Source organism: Aquarana catesbeiana, linkage group LG06, assembly GCF_042186555.1.
Source record: "Aquarana catesbeiana isolate 2022-GZ linkage group LG06, ASM4218655v1, whole genome shotgun sequence".
In the NCBI taxonomy this organism is placed as follows: domain Eukaryota; kingdom Metazoa; phylum Chordata; class Amphibia; order Anura; family Ranidae; genus Aquarana; species Aquarana catesbeiana.
This window is the reverse complement of record NC_133329.1, coordinates 31,489,612-31,513,966: the sequence shown is the minus strand read 5'-3', so window position 1 is coordinate 31,513,966 and position 24,355 is coordinate 31,489,612. Positions and strand designations below refer to the sequence as shown.

Sequence of the window (24,355 nt, the reverse complement as noted above, 5' to 3'; positions counted from 1 at the left end):
TGTTAGGTGGAACAGTGACCAGTTTATGACCAGCCTAATGCCTATGCCATCCACCTCCTCAATGAACTGCAGGATGGAGTCCTGACTCCCCAGGAATTATGGTGTTCTGGCATTCACACAAATAGGTGCACTGGCCCTCACCTCCCATGATGAAATGCATTTCTACGTGAGCAATTTATTGGCCAGCATTATCATGTATTGGGTAGACGGCATTCCTAGCCCAAGGCAAACACTAATTGTAAGACCACAAATCAAAGATTCCCTAATATGTATGGAGCAACACTGTGTTACCAACTGCAGGTGTGTAGAGTGCAGCCAAACTCACATTATATAAAAAAACACATGTATAAAAGCATATCATGCCCTGGATCTCAGATCCAAGGTTCAACTATTTTCCACAAGCAATTGAATACTATAGTATCATAGAGACCACAATAACACACTTGTGCTGTATTAGAAGTATCTATTTGTAGCAAGTATGACTTTCTGTTTATAGATTGATACATATTGATACATTTAATTCAGCACAAGTGTTTTTGTGGTCTCTATGACACTATAGTATCAAAGTGTTTGTGGGAAATACTTGGCACAAACAGTTGGATCCAAGGTGGAGAGCACAATGTGCTTTATGGTATGCAAATCAGAGGCTGTTCAACCTAAACACACTTTTTTCAAGACAGAGGACATATAAAGTCTGGGGCAGAAAAGTATATTATTCACAGATCAGAGGGAGAGAGAGAGAGACATCTTAAATGAGTATCCTCTACTCGTCAGGAATGGGAACACTCGCTCTACTCATCATGATGGCTACAGGTAAGGAGGTCACTTATAAGCCACCAATGTCACCTGTCTGGAAAGACCTAGAATGTTATGGAGAGCTACTACACAAACAGTGGAACATTTTGGCAAGAATGGGACAGCCACTTATACTGGGGGGCTTCTCACTTACTGAACCTGAGGATAAGGACTAAACTAAGGACACTTGAGGATACTACACACTCAATGGGAAAATTATTATGGTGTTCCTCACCATGAACACATAGTTTGGCTAAATGTTTTGCAATCCTCACTTAGATAAAGTAGTTTGATTTCTTTTTCACAAATTCTTGAATAAAATGTGTCTTCTGAAAGGATGCCATTGGTAGATTTTGGAAAATGTGATTAGGACCTAAGCACAGTAGTCATTAAAATCTCTATTTAATGAACAGGTATGGAATTAAAACATTTGTTTTATATTTACCCTTCTGAAATATTCAGTTTATAGGAAGTATTGAACCATACACACCATTCTCTGCACTATGCAATATTATTTGTTTAGTGTAAATTCCTTCTAGGGCATTGGATGACTCTACACATGTTATGCTAGATATACAAATTGTTACCAAATCTGTGAGTACCTCATTAAATTAGTAGGTATGATGACCAGTGGGTGTGGAGATGCAACTCGGTGTACAACATGTATGCATTCCTTGATCATCTGATCGAGGGAGAATACTGCTGTGTAAAATGTAAGCACATTGTTTCCCTGGAAGCCCAGGTTCTGAATAAGTCCCTCTATACTAAAGGAGAGCCAGGAACGTACCTGGCAGGTGCCGGCAGGGGCCAGCACAGAGGCGGGTGGAGACATGAAAGAAAGAGGTGCAGGCACTAGAAAAGAGTAGATGGGTGACAGTTAGGAAGGTTACAGGGGAAAGGGTCAGAGAGGCTTTTAATTATCCAGACAGGGCGGAAAGAACCGCACATTTGTCTAAGGCTCGCCAGTTGCCAATTGTCTTGCAGGACAATTTCATGGGTCAGATGGTAGATGCACCAACTAGAAACAAAGTGTTACTAGACCCACTGATTACCAACAATACAGACCTGATCACGGATGTGGAAATAAGGGGCAATGTAGAAAATAGCGATCACAGGTCAATTAGCTTTCGTATAAATCACACAAATAGGAAACATAAGGGGAATACAAAGAGATTGCATTTCAAAAGAGAAAATTTCCTCAAACTGTGAACCTTGCTAGAAGATATAAATTGGGATAAAATCTTAGGAACAAAGAACATGGAGGAGAGATGGGTTTTCTTTAAGAGCATATTAAATAAAGGCATTAGCCAGTGCATCCATTGGGAAATAAATTTAAAAGAGCAAAAAAAAGTTCTGGATGGCTTAACTCCAATGTAAAAATGCATATAAAAGCAAAGGAGAAGGCCTTAAAAAAATACTGGGCTGAGGGATCATCAGCTGCATTCAGACTTTACAAAGAATGCAACATGAAATGTAAGGGTGCAATTAGCGTGGCTAAGAAAGAACACGGAAGACACATAGCGGAGGAGAACAAAAAAATTCTTTAAGTATATAAACAGTAAAAAAGGGAGGACAGACCATATTGGCCCCATAAAGAATGAGGAAGAAAATCTGGTTACAAAGGATGGGGAGATGGCAAAGGTATTGAATTTATTCTTCTCCTCAGTCTTCACGAGGGAATCAGGGGCTTCAGTAACCAAAACTGCAGTGTTTATCCTCATGATACATCACAGAAAGCACCCTCATGGCTAACAGGGCAGAATTACAAATAGACTTGGAAAACTTAACATTAATAATTCACTGGGACCAGATGGCTTGCACCCGAGGATCCTTAGGGAACTCAGTCAAGTAATTGCCAGACCATTGTTCCCAATTTTTACTGACAGTCTACTGACTGGAATGGTACCAGCTGTTTGGAGAAAAGCCAATGTCGCTCCAATATTTAAAAAAGGGCCAAAATACATCCCTGGGAATTACAGGCCAGTTGGCCTAACATCAATAGCATGCAAGCTTTTGGAGTGATGCTAAGGGACTATATACAAGACTTTAGTAATGGAAAATGGTATCATTAGCAGTAATCAGCATGGATTCATGAAGAATCATTCTTGCCAAACCAATCTAATAACATTCTATGAGGAGGTGAGCTGCCATCTAGATAAAGGAAGGCCCGTAGATGTGGTGTATCTGGATTTTGCAAAAGCATTTGACACAGTTCCCCATAAATGTTTACTGTACAAAGTAAGGTCCGTTAGCATGGACCATAGGGTGAGTACATGGATTGAAAACTGGCTACAAGGGCGAGTTCAGAGGGTGGTGATAAATGGGGAGTACTCGGAATTTGTTCATAAATGACCTGGAGGATGAGGTAAACAGGTCAATCTCTGTATTTGCAGATGATACTAAGCTAAGCACGGCAATAACTTCTCTCCAAGATGTGGAAACCTTGCAAGAAGATCTGAACAAATTAATGGGGCGGCAACTACATGGCAAATGAGGTTTACTGTGGAAAAATGTAAAATAATGCATTTGGGTGGCAAAAATATAAATGCAATCTATACACTAGGGGGGAGAACCTCTGGGGGAATCTAGGATGGAAAAGGACCTTGGGGTCCTAGTAGATGATAAGCTCAGCAATGGCATGAAATGCCAATCTGCTGCTAACAAAGCAAACAGAAAATTGGCATGAATTAAAAAGGGGATTAACTCCAGAGATAAAACAATAATTTTCCCACTCTACAAGACTCTGGTCCGGCTGCACCTGGAGTATGCTGTCCAGTTCTGGCCACCAGTCCTCAGGAAGGATGTACTGGAAATGGAAATAGCACTTTTTTTTTTTCGGTCCGTCAGAGCGCAAGCAGAAGAAGAAGACTCCATGGGACAGTTTTATTTTTTTAATAAAGGACTTGTCCCAAGGCGTGTAGTGTCTTTTTTACCATTTTCACACATTTTTTGTGAAATGGTAGGGGTACATTTGTACCCTGTTACCATTTCACAAAGGGGGGGCCGGGATCTGGGGGTCCCCTTGTTAAAGGGGGCTTCCAGATTCCGATAAGCTCCCCACCCGCAGACCCCCACAACCACTGGGCAAGGGTTGTGGGGATGAGGCCCTTCTCCCCATCAACACAGGGACAAGGTGCTTTGGTGGGGCGCTACCCCAAAGCACCCTCCCCATGTTGAGGGCATGTGGCCTGGTATGGTTCAGGAGGAGGGGCGCTCTCTCGTTCCCCCCTCTTTTCCTGCGGCCTGCCAGGTTGCATGCTCGGATAAGGGTCTGGTATGGATTTTTGGGGGAACCCCAAGCCAATTTTTTTTAAATTTTGGCATGGGGTTCCCCTTAAAATTCATACCAGACCTGAGGGTCTGGTATTGATCTTGAGGGGGACCCCCACGCCATTTTTTTTAAATTTTGGTTCGGGGTTCCCCTGTGGGGAAATTCCATGCCGTTTTTATCAATGAACTTTTATGTGTATTGCCGGACCGACAATTCATTATAGCCGGCACTAGCTCTAGCACTTTTAAATGACTTTTTTTTCCCTTTAGAAACCCCATTTTGCTGGCAGACTGTTCTAAACACGGGAAACATGCGCCCCTTTACAGGCATACTATAGACACCCCCCAGGTACGAAATTTAAAAGAATATTACACTTTTATTGTTTCACTTTAAGCATTATTAAAATCACTGCTCCCGAAAAAATGGCCATTTTTGAAACTTCTTTTTGCATTGATACATGTCCCCTGGGACAGGATCTGGGTCCCCAAACACTTTTTATAACAATACCATGCATTCAATCCTTTAAAATTAGCACTTTTGATTTCTTACATAGACTTTTATAGGGTGTTCGAATTTGCCGCAAACACCCCAAATTGTTCGCTGTTCGGCGAACGGGCGAACAGCCAATGTTTGAGTCGAACTCATGTTCGACCCGAACATAAAGCCCATCCCTACTGTTCAGTTTTGGTCACCAATCCTCAGGAAAGACGTTGTTGAATTAGAAGGAGTTTACTGAAGGGCAAAAAAATGAATAAAGGAGATATACAGTAGGAGCTCAGCTATGGGGGATGGAGGAGCTCAGCTATGAGGATCAATGACATGGGCTACAACTATTCACTCTGAAGCAGAGGTGCTTATAAGATGTGATTAGAATGTACAAATACCCGTATAGCAAAAGTAACTCCATAAACTGTCTACTCTAAGGTCCTTGAAGAGGACATGTGACCAGGATCTGAGGTTAGAAGAAAGGAGGTTCAACCTTAGATTGGTGAAAGGGTTCTTTACTGTTAAAGCAGTAAAAATGTGGAACTCCCTCTCTCAAGAAGTTGTACTAAGCTGAGAGTCAACAACTTCAAAAAAAACTTTTAGATGTCTTTTATATTAAGAGAGTAGAGAATAATGATAATGCAGACATTCACACTATGAATTGAATGAACTGGATGGGGTCGGGTCTTTTTTTCAACCTTATAAACTTTTTTTTTTTAACCAGTGTGGGGATGTAAAGGGCTTCCCCAGTGATCATGACACTGCACACATTACAACTGTGACATTTGCAGAATCCCTTTCTCCCAGAAAACCAGGAGGTAATATATTTCTTTCCATGATCAGTCTGTACCAAAAAACTCCCAAAGTGATTTGTTTTTAGAATATACCACTTGAGGTGGTTGTCTACTTAATGGTGGTTGCCCAGTGTCTGCTTCAAGGATGTGACTGTTTTTATTGAAGGCTTTTCTAACATTCCCTGGAAAAAAGGATACTTTGTTATAAAATAAGCATGTTCTGTGTGGTCCTGTTGTGGTTTTAGATGTTGAAGTCCTTTACATGGCTTATTGGAGTTTATGACCTAGGATCATGTCAGAGATCTAGTGCAGCAGGTGCTCATTCTTATGTGCATGTGCAGAGCCATCAGCATAGCAGCCCAAGACGAGAAAGGACTAAAATGCCCGCGCAAATGCGCATTGGTGCACGTACGCGTAGGTGTATGCATCCACAGATTCTGGCGTCCAGCAGCCTATTTAAACTGAGAGTCTGCCTGGCCTCAGCCCTGGATTGTTTTTAGCTTTGGTTCCTCTGTTCCTAAATTCTAATCCAAGTCTGCTAACCTTGTTCCTCCTGACCCAGCTACGTCTGACACCTCTCTTGGATCACCCCTGCCTGTTGTATCTGCTGCTTGCTTATGTTACCGACCTCAGCTTGGATTTATGACTACGTCTCCATTTCTTGATTTGGTACCCCACCGCCAGCACGTTACTGACTTCTGCCTATTCTCGACCTCGAACCTGATCCTGATTCTGCACCTGCCTGCCTGGCTGCTGCTGAACAAGGCTTGTGACCAGACTCCAAACTACCGCTGGAAGGCCTTCTGTGTCTCAAAGCTTCAGCTCGCTACTACAGCTTCCAGGAACCTGCACCCTTTCACTGTCCCAGCAGTCCCTATCTCCACTACCAGGGGTGCTTGGATAGAAATTGTGCAAGAGGCCACTTTCATTATCTCAGGCTCCACAGTCAGGTACACGACAGATCATTGTTGGATAACCCCTGTAATGTAGCACTAGCAAACATAGCAAACACTTATGACCCTGAGGGACCGTAAAATCAGTAGACTACTCTTTAGGTTCTCAGGGTACGTGCTCTGTTATGTTAGCAAGGTGTTCCTATCAGTCATTTTGATGTCAAATGTAATGTACTGGTGACTTTCTCTGCCTTTCCCTTGACATCTAGAAAGGTAATGACAGCACACAAAATTTCAGCATTGAAAAAAAATGCATTTATTAATGAAATTAGAGAAAAACAAAATACAAAAACCCCAACAAAATCTTGAATCCCTTTTCCTGGGACATGTCCTGATAATGAACATGTCATCTATATACCTAGACCAACTTTTAAAGTGTGTAAAACCATTGCATAGAGCAGGTAAATATAAAATATTTGCTATTTAAAAAAAAAAATCTGAATTTAAAATTTTGTTGGTTATTAATAAAGGGTTTAAATAATTTATAAAGCACTGGTATTTTTTCAGCATTTTTGTATTTATCAAGGGGATAAAGGGTTCCAGCAGCTGGAAAATATTATATGTGGTTTAATCATACACTGGGGCATTGTATTACATGCATTTTATAGAATCACACACTATTATTATTATAATACATTTATATAGCTCTGACATTTACCACAGTGATGTACAAAGAACACCGAGCCAGTGCCTGCATCAGAAGAGCTTACACTGTAATATTTATTTCGCCAAAAAGAAGCCTTATTTTCCTGGATAAAATGATTTATGTATTACCTCTGTATAATGACTAAGTTGATGTTGAATGGATAGAAAAACAGAAAACTGTAGCGTAATATGAGAAGTGAAATGTCAACATCACATGTACAATAAAAACCAGTGCATCATATACAATGAGAACTAGTGCATCATCAAAATTAAAACCAAAATCAAAAGAAGGACATCAAAAATGAAATATTGTGAGTCCCATAAAAAACAACTTCATCCGTGAATCATGACAATGTGCACGTGAAATTATGAAGTAAGAGAAGCACCACCACCGACACTATGGAGGCTTACCGGAACGTTTGAACCCAAAGGAACATATGTTCGATGGGTCAAACAAGCTTGTGTGGTAAAACAGCCAATGTAATTCTATGGAAGTTGCGAGGAAGGCCTGCGATAATCCATGAACCAGTGTGTCCCTCAGGAGTAATGCCCCAATTGCATAACGGTTAAATGGAAAGGAACAAAAGAGGCCACATAGTGTAATTCCATAAAAAATGTAAACAATTTATTAAAAAAAGAAATGAACTCAAATTTGAATGGATAAAACAGCGCTGTATGAGTAAAATGGTGGCAGCGGGGTCCTACCCGACGTGTTTTGTCTCCTTGGACATCGTCTGGGGGGACCCCCCCACTGCAGCCAACAAAGTTTATATAGGCAATGTGACCTCCTAGATGAAAGTCAACTCCCCAATGTGCTCAGCATGTGAACAGTATTACTTCCGGTAACTGAAAAAGATGGCCGTTCCGCGTGCGTTCCATGCCTCACTATGGGGCCTGTGGAATGCTGTCCCGGAAATGCTTCTGGTAGAACGTACATTCCATGAGCAAATCAGTCCTGTGTGTTGCTAAAAATCATCGCATTAAATGTCCGAAATGCAAATAAACGTTAGACAGGTGAATTGAAAGAAAAATAAATTGCTCCCGAGCGTGAAAGTGCAATGACATAAATAAATAGATAAACCCAGGGGAAGTAATGTAATGCGTCCAATCAGCATCAGTGGCTGCGTTTCAATGGATGATACGCCAATGTGGGAGGGCGTCGTGTGTCTCACCGGCATCAATGTCATGCGCTTCAAGGTGCCGTGGTGACGTAATAAGGCCCAACGACATGTGAAGCTGGCATTCACAAACCCGGAAATAGCTGCTAAAAGCAGAGACTAAGTTGATGTTGAATGGATAGGCCTATAGCGGTAATGGAGAGATCTTGTAGATGTGCAGCCTCTAGGATGACTTACATACATTCTATTTCACAGTTTCTTTGTTTTTGTTTCTGTACAGTCCGCAAGGTGTTCTCTATTGAAGATTTTTCAGTGTGCGGTACCTCTGCGGTGTCCAGTCGGATAGTTGGCGGTAAGGATGCATTGGATGGGGAGTGGCCCTGGCAAGTCAGTCTGCACTATGAAGGATCACATATCTGTGGAGGTTCCCTTATCTCACCCGAGTGGGTACTGACTGCAACACATTGCTTTGAAGAGTGAGTATAACATTATTGTTTATTTTTATTTTCATCAAGGACCAATAATTCTGTTTTGTGATGAGCTGTTTTCATCATATACATTTTACAAGCCTCTGGTCAATTTAGGAGTAGTAAACATGTATCAGTGAGGGTAGACACTAGTGGTCATCAAAGTTACATATAAAGTGGATGGTCAATATTATGTAACGCTCATAAAGTGAACATTGGACAACTAGATTTTTGACTGTCTTAGTACTGGGCTTCCAGGAGGTGCTTGCTACCCAACATCTCTTGGATATTACCAACCAGGAGCACTGTTAGAGATTTTCAGCTGCCCAGGTCTACATTACAAAAGGAGGGAGTGTCAACATCTGCCTGACCACATCTCGTATAAATGGGCACTTAAGTCCGAGAGGGACCCCATAAAACTGCACAGTCTATACAAAATGTACCTCAGAAACTGAAAAGCAGGAACCTAGAGATGTCTGTAGGTGTGCTGATGTACACTATAGTGTTGTAATATGTTCACCGATTTATGTGGGACATTGTTGTGTGTATGTACACATGCAGTCAATATTGACCAGGCCAGAATTCAATTGACTGGTTGATTTGTCCAACTGAATTTTAACATATCAAGGGGACTCTTTAATGTGTTAATCTCATGCAAGTCTACCTAGGTGTGTGAGGTGAGGTATGGTCTGGAAACCTAATTGAACATTTCAAAGGGTACATTGTTTAAAGGACCATAGTAGAAGTATTTATTGATGGTAATTAGACTTGACGAGGTAACAATAAGATCAAAGAGTATTTTGGGTTGACCTAGCAGAAACTCCCTCCTAGTGGACTAGTATTTGATGGAGGACATTCAAGCTGGCATTGAGTGTTTTTTGGAAGAGTGGGGCTAGTCTGTGTGTAGGGGAGGCTTGTCTGTGCATGGCTGGGAAGACTGAATAATATGGGTCTCTGAATTATATTTCCTCTGTCGGATTTCTTTGTCATCTGTGGACTTTGGACTTTATTCTGTGTTGGAAGTCAATAAAGTGCATCTCTCTGGAAGAATTGGGTTGCTGCGGAAGAGTACTTATTAATTATCATATCACCCAGAATATATACATTAATATAGACCAAATCACTACACTGGTGCCGTTCATGTGACCAGAAGAGCATTTTCGGACTTAGTAACGGAAGTCGGTGGTGACAACAATCCTGTGAGGTGGACAGAAGTCTGATGAAGAACCAAGAGCTGTGCTGTGACTCTAATGTCTGGAATGTCTGGTTGTGACATAAGAGAGTCTGATCTACAAATTTAAACAAGTTGGGAACCCCAGAATTATTCTCTGGAGACCGGAAACAACAACAAAAAAAGGACTGTGTCGTGTACCAGAAGACCTGAAGTGGAAGCCAAAGGAGTAACTAATGCGGTGAGTAAAATATATATTTTTTTAATTATTAGTAATATAGTCAAAATGCTTACTCAGTGTGAAGCTAGTGTCAGTTCTGATAAAGTTAACAGATGGGTATTAAAATGTATTAAGCGCCATGGTGGTCCTTATGAAATTCCAGAAAAATGTAAGCAGACGTGGACGATGATGAAGGAATTTTTAGAGAAAAATGTTTTTGATAGCAAAATTTCAGAAAGTAAAAGAAAAGGTTGTATTATACAGGGCTTGTTATCTTGCTGTTTAACAATGGAAAGTTCTTTGAATAATAAGGTTGAGGAAATTACCCAGTTACAGAAGGCAGTTGATAATAGCAACAATGTTTGTGAGAGGTTACAAAACCAATCAGACACCGAGACAGTAAATTTAAAATTGCATGCGGTTACGATTGGAGAAGCTTTACTTGAGAAATCTAAACGTTGTGATGAATTATCAGAGGAAAATGAGAGATTAAAATTAAGAATTATGGAATTAGAGAAGAGATCTCAGGAATGCAGATATGCATCAAATCTTGGATTCCGCAATCTGCAGCAAACAGAACCTCCTATTGAATCTGATAATTCATTACCAGCTGCCCCCACTGTGACCACCACAGTTTATAACAATAATAATAATACAGGTGAAGTTCAGCTTGTAATGAAGCCATTGAAACCAAAATTATTAGACGCAATTCTTAAAGAAATAGGAATGGTTCCATACCATGATTTAAACAGATTTTTAAAATGGTTTTGTGACGTGCAGCAAGTCAGAGATATGTACAATCTCAACCCATCTGACTTAGAAAGAGTTTTGCAACATTCTGTAGGAAGTGGTCTTTGGATGAGAATTAAACAGATCTGTATTCAGCCTCTGAGAACAAGGGACATATTACTGGAATTATTATGTGTTTTGTATGGTGTACGTTCTGATGTTACTATTCATGGAAAGATCCAACAAATGCAAAATGAATCTCCCTATGAATTGTCACACAGGATAGCAACTGTTATGGAATTATTGGTCGGTAATAATCTTGCATTTGAGCGTGGTGGCTCGATACATATGAGTATGTTTCTAGATGCTTTGCATGAAGATATCAAACAAAATATTTTATTAGTTACCCCAAATCCTCATGATTTAAAAGACATATTGTTGAGAGCAGACCATTTATGGAGAAAGTCAAATGAGCAGGCTGTCAAAATTGATTTAGCCACATTGTTTAGGACAAATACTGAGCATAAAGATCAGAAGATAATATCCTATGATAACACCCAGAGAGGACACTCCGGGTCAAACATAGGTGATATTAATATGAAAAACAGAGCTGACCAAAATAATAATAAGAAAAGGTCAAAGACTTGGATACCGTTCTCTCAGTTAAAACATAAATATGACCAGCTGAAAATTGAGTATGACAAGATGAGAGGGGAACGTGATACATTATTACAGCAGTTGAAGGGGGTACAGGGTGTCATGAATGTACAAGATGTATATTCTCCAGATCTGTTTTTGAATGCAGATGACACTTCTCTAGCAGTGGGGGTGAATTAGCTCCAAACTGTAAACGTGTAAATAGTGTTTTGTTTTAACTTCAAACAATGTTTAAGGACCTTGCTAATTAGTTTTGTTGGAGAGTTTTGTTTTTCAGGGATGTCTGAAGATGCTTGCATGTGAATAGCAGAAGTCTGAAATTGAATAGTGGTGGAGAATTATGGGAGAAATGCTGAATAGACAATATATCACTATACATGGAATTATAAAGCATTCATGGACTCTCTCGAAATTCATCAAGCAATGGACCTTTTTTTCTTTTTTCTTCAACGCCCTAATTTTTTTAATTTTTCTCCCTTTTCCTGATATATTTTGCTTTTCGTTTTTTTATTTTCTTTATGTTTTATTTCTTGAACTTTATCTTAAAACCAAAGAGAAGCATTTTAAAACTAAAATGATTTTCATAACATCTGTACATATTACATAATGTGTATTGATCAATATATTTGACATCTAAGGTGAGATGCTGCACAATGGCTTGGCATAGCATAAATTTTAGTATGTTGGGTGGTTTTCCTAAATTTATAAGAGGGGTGAGTGAAATTCATCACTCTAGTCATGATTTGAAACTTTGTTGATTCAGTTGTTTATAATATGCTAAAGGCTATGACATATATGGATGAAAAAGACCTTTCTACCTTTCATGGTGAAGATACTGGCAAGAATTTCCACTGCCGCTTTGTCTGGACAGAAGATCTGATAAACACTGATGTGAAGCTGACTCTATCTGAACCATCGTGTGGGGGTATATGTATATGTTGGTATACCATTCAAGTGTAATTATGGACTGAATGATCCAAGTAACTGCTTTATTGAAGACAATGGGGGGTCGGCCTACAGCAAATTACAAAAGCAAATTGTGGCTGGCAATCAACAAATTCTGGTACTTGACAGGTACACAACCCGGTCATCTTTGTTCAAATTGTGGAAATGGAAAGAAGCAGATGTGAATTGTAAAATGCTTGCAAGATGGACTCATGAATGTCAAGTGCAAGAAAATAGTTTGAAGCACAGTTCTTACTGCCATATCCAAACTTTTTGACCTTGAAAGTGAGTGCTGGTACATTGATAGCTCTTCTTACTGTAAAGATGAAAGTAGAGTGTTTGCGTAAAAGTATCTTTAAAAATGGAAAGCTTGAGCCTGGAGATGGAAAAAATCCTGGACTTATGTGGATTGGAGTTCCCAGAGCATACCAAGTTTACTTTCAGTGAGATGGTGAGAGATGTGATGAAGTCAGACCGAAGAATGGACTGTGACATCAGCTCGTCTTTGCGCAATATTCAAGATCTTGATGTGATATAATAAGGCCTAACAGCTATATGGGCCACTGACGTTTACCAAATCCTTTTCCAGTCATGGTCTAAAAGTTATATTATCTAATAACTGTTTCATGGGGATATTTTAGAGGCTGGCGAAGAGAGATGTAACCAGTTTCAACTTCATATTTTATATGAGCCATTGTAAAGCATCCAGTACCTTAAATCGTAATGATATTTTTTGTTGTTTGATTTATGGGTCAGTTCTAGTAGTTAGAACCGATCCGGGTCACGGCACCAGTGTAGTGATTTAGTATATAATTAATATTATATTGGGTTATTATAGATGATTAATAAGTAAGTATTATTATAATGATGATGATGTAAGTACTCTTCCGCAGCAACCCAATTCTTCCAGAGAGATGCACTTTATTGACTTCCAACACAGAACAAAGTCCAAAGTCCACAGATGACAAAGAAATCCGACAGAGGAAATATAATTCAGAGACCCATATTATTCAGTCTTCCCAGCCATGCACAGACAAGCCTCCCCTACACACAGACTAGCCCCACTCTTCCAAAAAACACTCAATGCCAGCTTGAATGTCCTCCATCAAATACTAGTCCACTAGGAGGGAGTTTCTGCTAGGTCAACCCAAAATACTCTTTGATCTTATTGTTACCTCGTCAAGTCTAATTACCATCAATAAATACTTCTACTATGGTCCTTTAAACAATGTACCCTTTGAAATGTTCAATTAGGTTTCCAGACCATACCTCACCTCACACACCTAGGTAGACTTGCATGAGATTAACACATTAAAGAGTCCCCTTGATATGTTAAAATTCAGTTGGACAAATCAACCAGTCAATTGAATTCTGGCCTGGTCAATATTGACTGCATGTGTACATACACACAACAATGTCCCACATAAATCGGTGAACATATTACAACATATAGTACCAAAAGTATTGTCACGTCTGCACATTTACACGCACATGAACTTTAATGGCACCACAGTCTTATGCCCCGTACACACGATCGGACATTGATCGGACATTCCGACAACAAAATCCTAGGATTTTTTCCGACGGATGTTGGCTCAAACTTGTCTTGCATACACACGGTCACACAAAGTTGTCGGAAAATCCAATCGTTCTGAATGCGGTGACGTAAAACACATACGTTGGTACTATAAACGGGGCAGTAGCCAATAGCTTTCATCTCTTTATTTATTCTGAGCATGCGTGGCACTTTGTGCGTCGGATTTGTGTACACACGATCGGAAATTCCGACAACGGATTTTGTTGTCGGAAAATTTTATAGCCTGCTCTCAAACTTTGTGTGTCAGAAAATCCGATGGAAAATGTGTGATGGAGCCTACACACCGCATTCAGAATGATCGGATTTTCCGACAACTTTGTGTGACCGTGTGTATGCAAGACAAGCTTGAGCCAACATCCGTCGGAAAAAATAATAGGATTTTGTTGTCAGAATGCCCGAACAAAGTCCGACCGTGTGTAGCCCTATAAGAGTGGGATGCCATTAAAGTTTATGTGCGTGTAAAGGTTAATGTATATAACATTAACCTAAAGCATAAAACATGTACTAACATCAGCCACGTTCTCTCAAAAAGAAACTTGATTATACAAAATATAAAAATATACAGGTACTGTATACCTTGGCCCCTTAAAACCCCACTCTCCACACCTCCTTAACTTCCTATTGATATTCCTGATTTTGGCACAGGTGGTGGCACTAACTATATGCCATTCTAGGCATCCAAACTTTTTAGTGCAACAAAGATGTCATGTATAAATTTTAATGCATCAACGTACATTAATATAGACATTACCTACTCAATGCCTATGTGAAGGACACAAGGCAATACAAAAGCAAAAATTATATACTGTACATTGCACATCTGAACTTTCAACTTCACAAATCCCTTCAAATTTAAACATTAGCATGGTCTCATGGCAGGGTATACCCCAACTCCATTGTTATATGATAATGTTTCCACCGGTCCATCCAATTGTCAGGGTCAGTAACAAAAGGGTGAGTATCAATGTCCTCAAATTATCGATCTCCTATAGGAATTAGCTTCAAGTCAACCGATTATGTCCAGATGAAGATTTGGCCATGTGAGGTTCACCGAAGAGGACTCAATAATAGGGTGCAATATGCAATGTTCCACTCTGGGAGCTGAAACGTCCTCAGAATATTTGTATTTAACACTACATCTCCATCATATATAATTAGGAAAATGGAGAGATGTGGTGTATAGGGTTTTAATGCAAATAGGTATACCTGTATGATTTTATATTTTGTATAATAGGTGGCCTTTTTGGGGGAACATGTCTGATACGTGGCTGATGTTAGTACATGTATCATGCATTAAGCACCATGAAGGCATTGGTGGGCTCAAGATAAACATTTCATGTGTGGGCCTTTGTTTCATATATATTTCTATTACCCAACCTAAAAAGGATGCTACGTGATAGAGAAGAGGGGGACTTTAACTGCAAATCCCAGAATGTTTGAACATAGGTTGTATCGCTTCAACTCAGGAGACTCTCAAAAGGATTTAGAGTTAGGACTGCAATACACTGGGGTGCAGTGACAAGGTCACGGCAGCTTGTGCGTGTGTTTTTGCGAATGTGTGCAAACTAAACACCTTGGTCTTAATGTGAATTGTTAGACAGGGTAAATTCAGTTTGTTGCAGGGTGGCTGGTTAGTGAGCTGGGAATTTTTGTTTGTTGTTTTTTGTCATGGGTCGCCCCTCCATGTGCTCCTTGATGCAAAGGCCAGTAATAGGTTGGGGTGGTTGCCATTTTTTCTGTATCCCTCTACTTCCCTTTCTTTCTACAGTGTCATTGGGTGGGCAACATGGCAGGAAAAGCTTTTTATTAATTTCTTGTATTGCCAGCTTTTATGTTCCTCCTTCAGAGTAAACATGTTTAAACAACTCTTGCTCTGAAAGGATGTGTCAGACTGTCTGAATGCATGTGTGCTCGGAGAGCTAGGATCTGAGTTTTTGTGACCAGAGAAGTATATTACATATGCTTAAAAATGCTTTTCCTGACCTTCCAAGGTTCCTGCAAACTAATGGAGATTTACTAACGAAGGCTCGAAATGGCCTTTAGTCTTGCCAGCCTTTAGAATGGAGGCAGCTGCTCCTTTTGCCCAAATGGTTGAAGTGGCCCCTGCATGCATCAGTTACCTAGACATCCCACAAAAAAATTAAGCCACAGCTGTCTGCCAGGCACCCCAGGTTTTGTCTTTAGGATGCACTACCATTGCCCTCCCTTCTTTCTACTTCAATTCTTGAGTAAAACATTGGAGAAAATGTACTTAAAGTGACTGCTGACTCATTTCTATAACATTTTGCTGAGGGGCTCACAAAGGACTGGTGGTCCTCAACTATGGTTTCCAAGCCTGAGGGTACCCAAAGAAAATGGCTCTAGGCAATGACAGGGGGTTAAACATGTGAGTATAAGGATGTGATGGTATGGAGAAGAGGGGTGTATAACTTTGGAATACAACATTGGAAAATGGAATACTGCACTGTCTACACAAGCAGATAGCATCTCATCGTAAAATTTTCTGTACCGTTTTCTTTTTACAGTCCTGATGAGATATGGGAATATGAAGTGTATTTGGGCCTGTACAGGCTGGATGTGGACAGCCCGCATACAGTTATTGCCAATGTACGGACTATCATTGTTAATGACAATTTTGTAAGCACTGGTGACATCGGAGACATCGCCTTAGTACGGCTGGCCATGGCTGTCAACTATACTCAGTACATCAAGCCAATCTGTCTACCATCTTCCTCAGCCACCTTCCCCTGTGGCGCAGAGTGCTGGGTGACTGGTTGGGGTGATATATCTTTTGATGGTGAGTATAAGGAACAATTAGCAATGTGATTTCACTCATTTTCCATGCTAAGGAGCCATGACAATTCCTTCACCTGCTTTTCTCTCCAGAAGAATTGCATTATCTTTGTTTAGGGGTTTGTTTAGGCATCATCCAGAGTCACCATCTACTTCCTGATATGCTGGTTTAGAGATGACACAATCATGAAAATCCTGGTGCTGGTGGGGTTTGTGGGATTGTGGGGTGCCGGTGATAGGGAGCAGTGATCTCTGTCATGCTCTAGTGAGCCCATCCCCCCTACAGTTAGAACACACTGAGGGAACACACAGTTAACCCCTTGATCGCCCCCTAGTGTTAACCCCTTCCCTGCCAGTGACATTTATACAGTAATCAGTAGCTCTGATCGCTGTAATAAATCTATCCCCCTATTTTGTAGACGCTATAACTTTTGCGCAAACCAATCAATATAAGCTTATTGGGATTTTTTTACCACAAATATTTAGAAGAATACAGATTGGCCAAAACTGTTTTTTTTTCAAAATTGTCGGTCTTTTTTTGTTTATAGGCAAAAAAAAACCTCAGAAGTGATCAAATACCACCAATAGAAAGCTCTATTTGTGGGAAAAAAATGATATCAATTTTGTTTGGATGCAACGTCGCACGACCGAGCAATTGTCAGTTAAAGCGACGCAGTGCCCTATCGCAAAAAATGGCCTGGTCATTAAGGGGGCAAATCCTTCCGGTCCTTAACTAGTTAAAAGACGTTTGGAGACCATCATTCGAAAATCAACAGATGCAACCTTATCCTTGCAGACACAAATGAGTATGATGTTTTTCAGGGGGCATGCACATTTGAACCAGGGACCTATTGATCTGTAGTTCAATGCTTGCCAACTTAGCTGTACCACAACTTTTTTTCCAAAATCTTTTTTTTACACGTTTTATTTTTTTTTCTCTTTCATAATGCTCTTCCTGAAAAGACGTTTCCAGACATCATTATAAAACTATCAGGGATGATGCTTTTACATGTTGGAACCTGAATTTGAGCTAGCAACCACTTGATCTGCTGTGTTGCGACAAAATGTTTATTTTATATTTTGATAACTTTTTTTGGTAAGTTGATAAGTGTTTTGGGGTTCACCACCTGATAATCAAAAATTGGGAACTATACCACCACTTTTTTTCCAATTTTTTTAGCATTCTTTATTTTTTTCTGTTTAATATCGCTCTACCTGAGAAGATGTTCATAACTTTTATTTTATAAAGTCTTTTGGAGTGCACCATTTGAGAAGCAAAGGTTTGGAAACTTTTTTCTTTCATTGTCTATTGTTGTTATCTTTTCTTCAAGTACTTTGGAGAGTACTGTTCAAAATTGTGAACTTTTCTTGCATGAATAAAGGAAGCTGAAGTCTTCAAGGGGGCACCCAGATTTAAATTGGGGAACTCTACCGCATGTCTAATTTGAAGAATTGCTCCCAAGGGAATATAGACAGCTAAAAAAAAATTGGACTGAAAAGAATATATATAAAAAAGTTATTTATTGCATACAAATATATGAAAAAACACATGAATTAAAAACTGCATGAGCTCTGGTATGCATGGTATCCAAACATGAGATGTCAATATTGCAAATAGCAAAAAAGAATTTCTTAACACTAAATGCTATTACTCACAGAAGAGCTCCAACGCGTTTCGATCGTATATTGTTCTGATCTTCATCAGGGGGAAAAACATATCAAGGTTATGGCATTCTAAATGAAGAAGTGTACATATATGGACACATCATCCAATTGGAATTCCATATCCCTGATATGTTTTGTGATATATGATCGAAACACGTTGGGGCTCTTCTGTGAGTAATAGCATTTAGTATTAAGAAACCCTTTTTTGCTATTTGCAATATTGACATCTCATGTTTGGATAGGAACATCTCATGATTTTTGCAGAGGCTTATCCCAGTCACGTGTTTACCTCTGGCTACTTCCAGCTTCCAGGCGGTGGAACGCATGCCCTTCCAGCATGAGCGAGACGGCTGTTGCACCACCCTACCTGGTTTATAATACTATGTGGTCTTCCTTTACTGTCAAGGCAAGGCACCACCTAAAATAAGAGGCCATTTGGCTGTTCTTTTTTTAAACTTGATTTTTTATTAAACGGAATTATACTATGGGCTTGTCATCTTTTTATGATCAACCACGAGGAGGAGTGTTTCACAGGCTTGTCCTATTGACTCCAGCATTCCAAACTAAAAACCAAGCTTCACCTGACCTGTCTTTTTAGTTAAAGGGGTCATGGTGATTCGGTGATAGGCTACTTACCCTTACTCACCGGGTGTGTTCCTCCACAAATCGGTTTCCATGGTGATGGTTTAAGGGTCTGAATAATTTTGCATCGTTTATGGACGTTCTTTGTGATACTAGTGATCCAATTGCTATATATAGTCACAGACTTATTCACTTTCATGTTTTGTTCACTTTGATGTTTTTCAAGCACTTTATTACCTATTGTTGTTTGCTCAGCGCTATTGCACTTTATGTTTATGCTATTTAACCATAGTATATAGAGTATATTTTTTTCATTTAGTGCCCTCTTTTTTCACATACAACCCATGCGCCACAAATACATTGCACTTTGTGGGGAGCAGCTGTTTTATATATATATATATATATATATGGTGTTATCCAGCCATAGCACAGGGTTTTCTTTATATTTTTCATATCCTTGATATGTTTTGTGATATATGATCGAAGCGCGTCGTGGCTCTTCTGTGAGCAATAGCATTTAGTGTTAAGAAACTCTTTTTTGGTATTTGCAATATTGACATCTCATGTTTGGATGCTATGCATACCAGAGCTCATGCAGTTTTTAATGCATGTTTTTTTTCATATATTTGTATGTAATAAAGAACTTTTTTTTATATAATCTATTCAGTCCAATTTTTTTTTTCTAGCTGCTTATAGACCCTTGGGAACAATTTTTCAAATTAATCATATTTTGGGCTAGCAGCACTTTCTCTCCACCAAGTTGCGTGGGTTTCACTTGATTACTCTACCCCCATGTCATCCTCTGCATTTTCTGCCCTTTTATTTTTCTTCTTTTTGAATATACTCTTCAAGCAAATGGGTTTGAAAGCTTGTCATTTGAAAATCAAAGGCTATCACCCTTTCTTGCAGACAAAAACAAGGCCGATGAATTACAGGGACACCCATATTTAGGTGCCGCTCAACCTGCAGTCGAATGCTCAACCACTAAGTTACACTCCCACACTGTTTGACAAACTTTTTTCTTTTTATTTCTATTTCTATTTTTTTTTCTCTTCCTGAAAAGATGTTTGCAGGCCATCATTCAAAACCAGAATGACTACACCAACAGGGAGCACCCACATTTGAGCTGGCAACCGTTTAATCTCCAATCAAATGCTCTACTGCTATACACCCCAATTTTTCATGGCTTTATGGACTTTTGTAACTGATACATTTGTGATCTTCTTGTTGTCTACGTTCATCACCAGGGACCCCACCTGTAAATGGGACCCTCCAAGAGGTCATGGTTCCACTTATTGACCATAATACATGCACAGAAATATACAACAGCATGGGATCCAGCATACCCATCCACTATGATAGGATTTGTGCTGGCTACAGAAATGGACAGAAGGATGCCTGCCTGGTGAGTGACGCCATTAGCATTAAGGCACAGCTCCCCCGTCCAAGGTCCAAATCTTCTAATATGAGAGAGAAGCAATGCATGACATCAGTTATTGATAAATTAAGCTAAACGTTTATCTTTAGGTGTAGATGGAATGGGGGTGTGTTATAATTCCTGACATGTTTTAATTGAGGACTCCTAAAAGTATTTTGCTTTCTAAAGCAAGGAAATTACTTGCATTAAAGGTGGTATAGATACAAGAGAGAGAGAGAGAGAGAGAGAGAGAGAGAGAGAGAGGGAGAGAGCGAGAGAGAGAGAGACCATCTATACAAAGAATATGGAATATACAGTTCAGTTTTGGGCACCAGTTCAAAAAAAGGATATTGGGGAAATGGAGAAAGTGCAGAGAAGGGCAACCAAACTGATAAGAGGCATGGGGGAGCTCAGTTATGAGGAAAGATTAGACATGTGTATTCGTTATTGTCCGAATTTCGGGGATTTTCGTGTACGTTTTAACAAAACGAACGTGCAGAATCCTAAAGCTGAAAGATGCAAAATAGAAAAAAAATCTTTATTTTCTAATCCATTATATTTTCGTATCGTTGCGACAACAGTTCGAAATAGATAGAAGATGTGACATGACGGTAGCAATAGCGATCTGTGTCTATCGAACCTGCTGTCGAATGTGCCCAACCTAACTCTATTAGTCCAAGATTATTCGACACAGAGAGAAAGGATTCAACATTATAGAGACGATAGTAAAGGAGCTGTTAGTGGTCACTGCTGTAACGGGTGGGGGAAGTAAAATGATGATGAATGTTATTTGCTGACTGGTGGTGCTGCTGCTTCCTCCATAGAAGGGCCAGCAACCTCCATGGGGTCGAACTGCCTGGAGTCCATACGATCAAAAATATGCATAATACAGTTTGACATGAAGATTCAACGAAGCAGCTAAAAACATACGATCGCCGCAAGAGGACATTTACGGTCAAACGCTCCGAGCCTAGGCTATAGAAGAATTGTAATGTTGTTTGACTAGTAATAATTATAAATAATTATAATTATTACTAGTCAAACAACATTAGAATTCTTCTATAGCTTGTGGGCGGAGCATTCAGCCGGAAATGTACGATCGCAGCATCGTACAGTTTGGTTGCTTCGTCGAATCTTCTTAGAACATCCGACAGACACCATAAGCCTTCAATTGACAGATTCGACCTTAATTCAGATTTTCAGACGAATGCATTTTTTAACGGAACTAAATAAATAAAAACAAATTTCAGGAGTAACTAAATAAATTTATTTTTCGGAAGAACCCGAAATTCCAAAACGAAATATTTCAGTGTGCACATATCTAGGAAAGATTAGAGGAACTGAATTTATTCTCTCTTGAGAAGAGGAGATTAAGAGGGGATTTGATCACCATTCACCATGTATAAATACATAAGAGGGGATATGATCACCATGTATAAATACATAAGGGGGGGGTATGATTACCATGTATAAATACATAAGGGGGATATGATCTCCATGTATAAATACATAAGGGGGGATATGATCTCCATGTATAAATACATAAGGGGGGATATGCTCACCATGTATAAATACATAAGGGGGGATATGCTCACCATGTATAAATATATAAGGGGGGATATGATCTCCATGTATAAATACATAAGGGGGATATGATATCCATGTATAAATAATACATAAGGGGGGATATGATCACCATGTATAAATACATAAGGGGGGATATGATCACCATGTATAAATACATAAGGGGGATATGATCACCATGTATAAATAATACATAAGGGGGGGATATGATCACCATGTATAAATACATAAGGGGGGATATGATCACCATGTATAAATACATAAGGGGGGATATGATTACCATGTATAAATACATAAGGGGGCATATAATCACCATGTATAAGTATTTTAGTGGTCCATATAGTGAACTTGGAAAATGTATTCACTTTACGGTCAATTCAAAAGAACAAGGGGGTACTCTTTGCATTTGGGGGAAAAGATGTTTAACCCCCCTTATACAGAAAGGCTTCTTCACAGTAAGAGCTGTGACAATATGGAATAGACTCTCCCAACAACTAGCTCTAAGCAGTAAAGTTGATTGTTAAAAAAAAAATCAGGATGCATTCCTAGATGCACATAATATATCTGGCTAACACCAGATATTGTTCATACACGGAATATCTGATTGCCTTAGGCGGCCAAGGAGGAATTGGAAAAAAATTGGACAATGCTTTATAAAGTTTTTTGTTTTGCATTCTGGATCAACTGTGAATATTGGGTTCTGCATGTGGACGTTTTCCATTAATTTATTTTGTTTTTCCATTGGGTAAACTTGATGGACTTTATCCAGTTGACTAACTATGCAACCATATAACAAATAAATAAGACAGTTAGCTGTAAATGATTATTGTTTTATTATCTGTTGAAAGCAAACACACTGGGAGGAGGTTCACATAACCCCCCTTTTTCAGGGCTTTTAAGTGATTATCTCAGTACATGCTCACTCCCAATCTTGCGTCAGTACAAAAAGCTCACTCTTGTGGGGGCCATACATGCTTTGATAAATGATAGATTTATTTTCTGATCAATTACTTCCAATAGGAATAATCAATCTTTAGTCGACAGCCCATTTGATCGTAGGATTTCAATTTATAGGGTACGGCTGTAACTTATGATCGTGAGCTATCAATTTCCTCTCAGTTTCCACCATGTAATCTCATAATCTAATCGATCAAAATACAATCATATTTACAACCAAAGTACCTCATCAGAGCATGTGTGGCCACCATTGTAGCAGTATGCAAGTGACCACATAAACTCATTTATAGTCTTTCAGATTTGTTTTTAGATGTACTGTACTTTAGGCACTAGACTAGTTATTATAATTGCAAATTTAAGGAAATAGAAAAATTGAATGAAAAATTTGGAATTATTTTGAAGAAGCAGCTGATACCTGAATGTAGACATTGGAGCAGCTAATGGTTGTTGCTTTCTTCCAGGGTGACTCAGGAGGACCTCTGGTGTGTAAGGTCCGAGGAGTCTGGTACCAGGTTGGAATCGTAAGCTGGGGCATTGGCTGTGCTGAACCATATTACCCTGGGGTGTACACCCAAGTGACTGCCTACCAAAATTGGATCATATCCCACCTAAATCAAACATTCAGTGATGTCCGAGATATTCCCCCACCAACACTGAAATGTGGAGGAGACTTCAACAGCAATGGTGGAAGCACCCATCACTCCCAACTTCACTGGACCATCCTGATTATAGCTGCTTTACTCTTCTTTTTATCTATAACCAGTTACTGTCCACCTATACAATCAGTAGACTGCAATGAAGGGTTTAATAGACCACAGAGTGCCTACTAGAGTAAGATAAATATTCAAGCACAACTTGATAATGTGTAAAAATAAAATGGATTGTTTTATTTATGGAAGCTGATTGATGGTTGGATATTTTTTTTTTATCAATGATACACTGTAGCAATTTCCAAATGAAAGTAGTGATAGCCAAAAATGTACACTTTATGTTTGATTTCATTAGTGGGTATAAGTAACTTGGGGTTCTGCACTGTAGGGATATACTTGTTTTCTTTTTCCTTACAATGTTAGACCTTTAAACGTTTTTGATGTGGTGATTTAAATGTCTTAGGAAAAGTTCTGGGGTCTAAGTTATATGGGTATCAATTTGGAAATGTAAGGAATAATGCTCTGCTGAACCATTTTACCACAGAATATACACTCTGGTGATATAATAGCAACAAACCCTCTAAATAGGACTTTTTAGGGCGTGCACATTTCAAAGAATGTATAAAAAGTGTATTTTTATTGGTATAAATTAAAACATTTTCCATATAAAAGTTAAAAATTAGATGCAATTCAATGATAGAGAATCATTTCTGACAGTCAACATACAGATATGATGAGGGCCAAAAAAGATCCCAACACGTTTCGAATTTAACGATATATAGCTTTTTCTTCTTCAGGAGTAGTTATTTGGTCAAAAAATAGTTATCTGTTGAGAGTAAGAGGATAGAAACACAAAATC

The 24,355-nt window shown here is 39.2% G+C and overlaps 1 protein-coding gene across 1 annotated transcript; it reads left to right on the top strand.

Annotated features, from left to right (window-relative positions):
- Positions 1-682: 682 nt before the first annotated feature.
- LOC141148249 (serine protease 33-like) lies at positions 683-24,005 on the top strand. Its single transcript, XM_073635515.1, has 5 exons — positions 683-813; positions 8,343-8,538; positions 16,374-16,645; positions 20,136-20,293; positions 23,308-24,005. The coding sequence occupies exons 1-5, from the start codon at positions 753-755 to the stop codon at positions 23,674-23,676; spliced, it is 1,056 nt and encodes a 351-aa protein (XP_073491616.1). The 5' UTR covers positions 683-752; the 3' UTR covers positions 23,677-24,005.
- Positions 24,006-24,355: the final 350 nt, after the last annotated feature.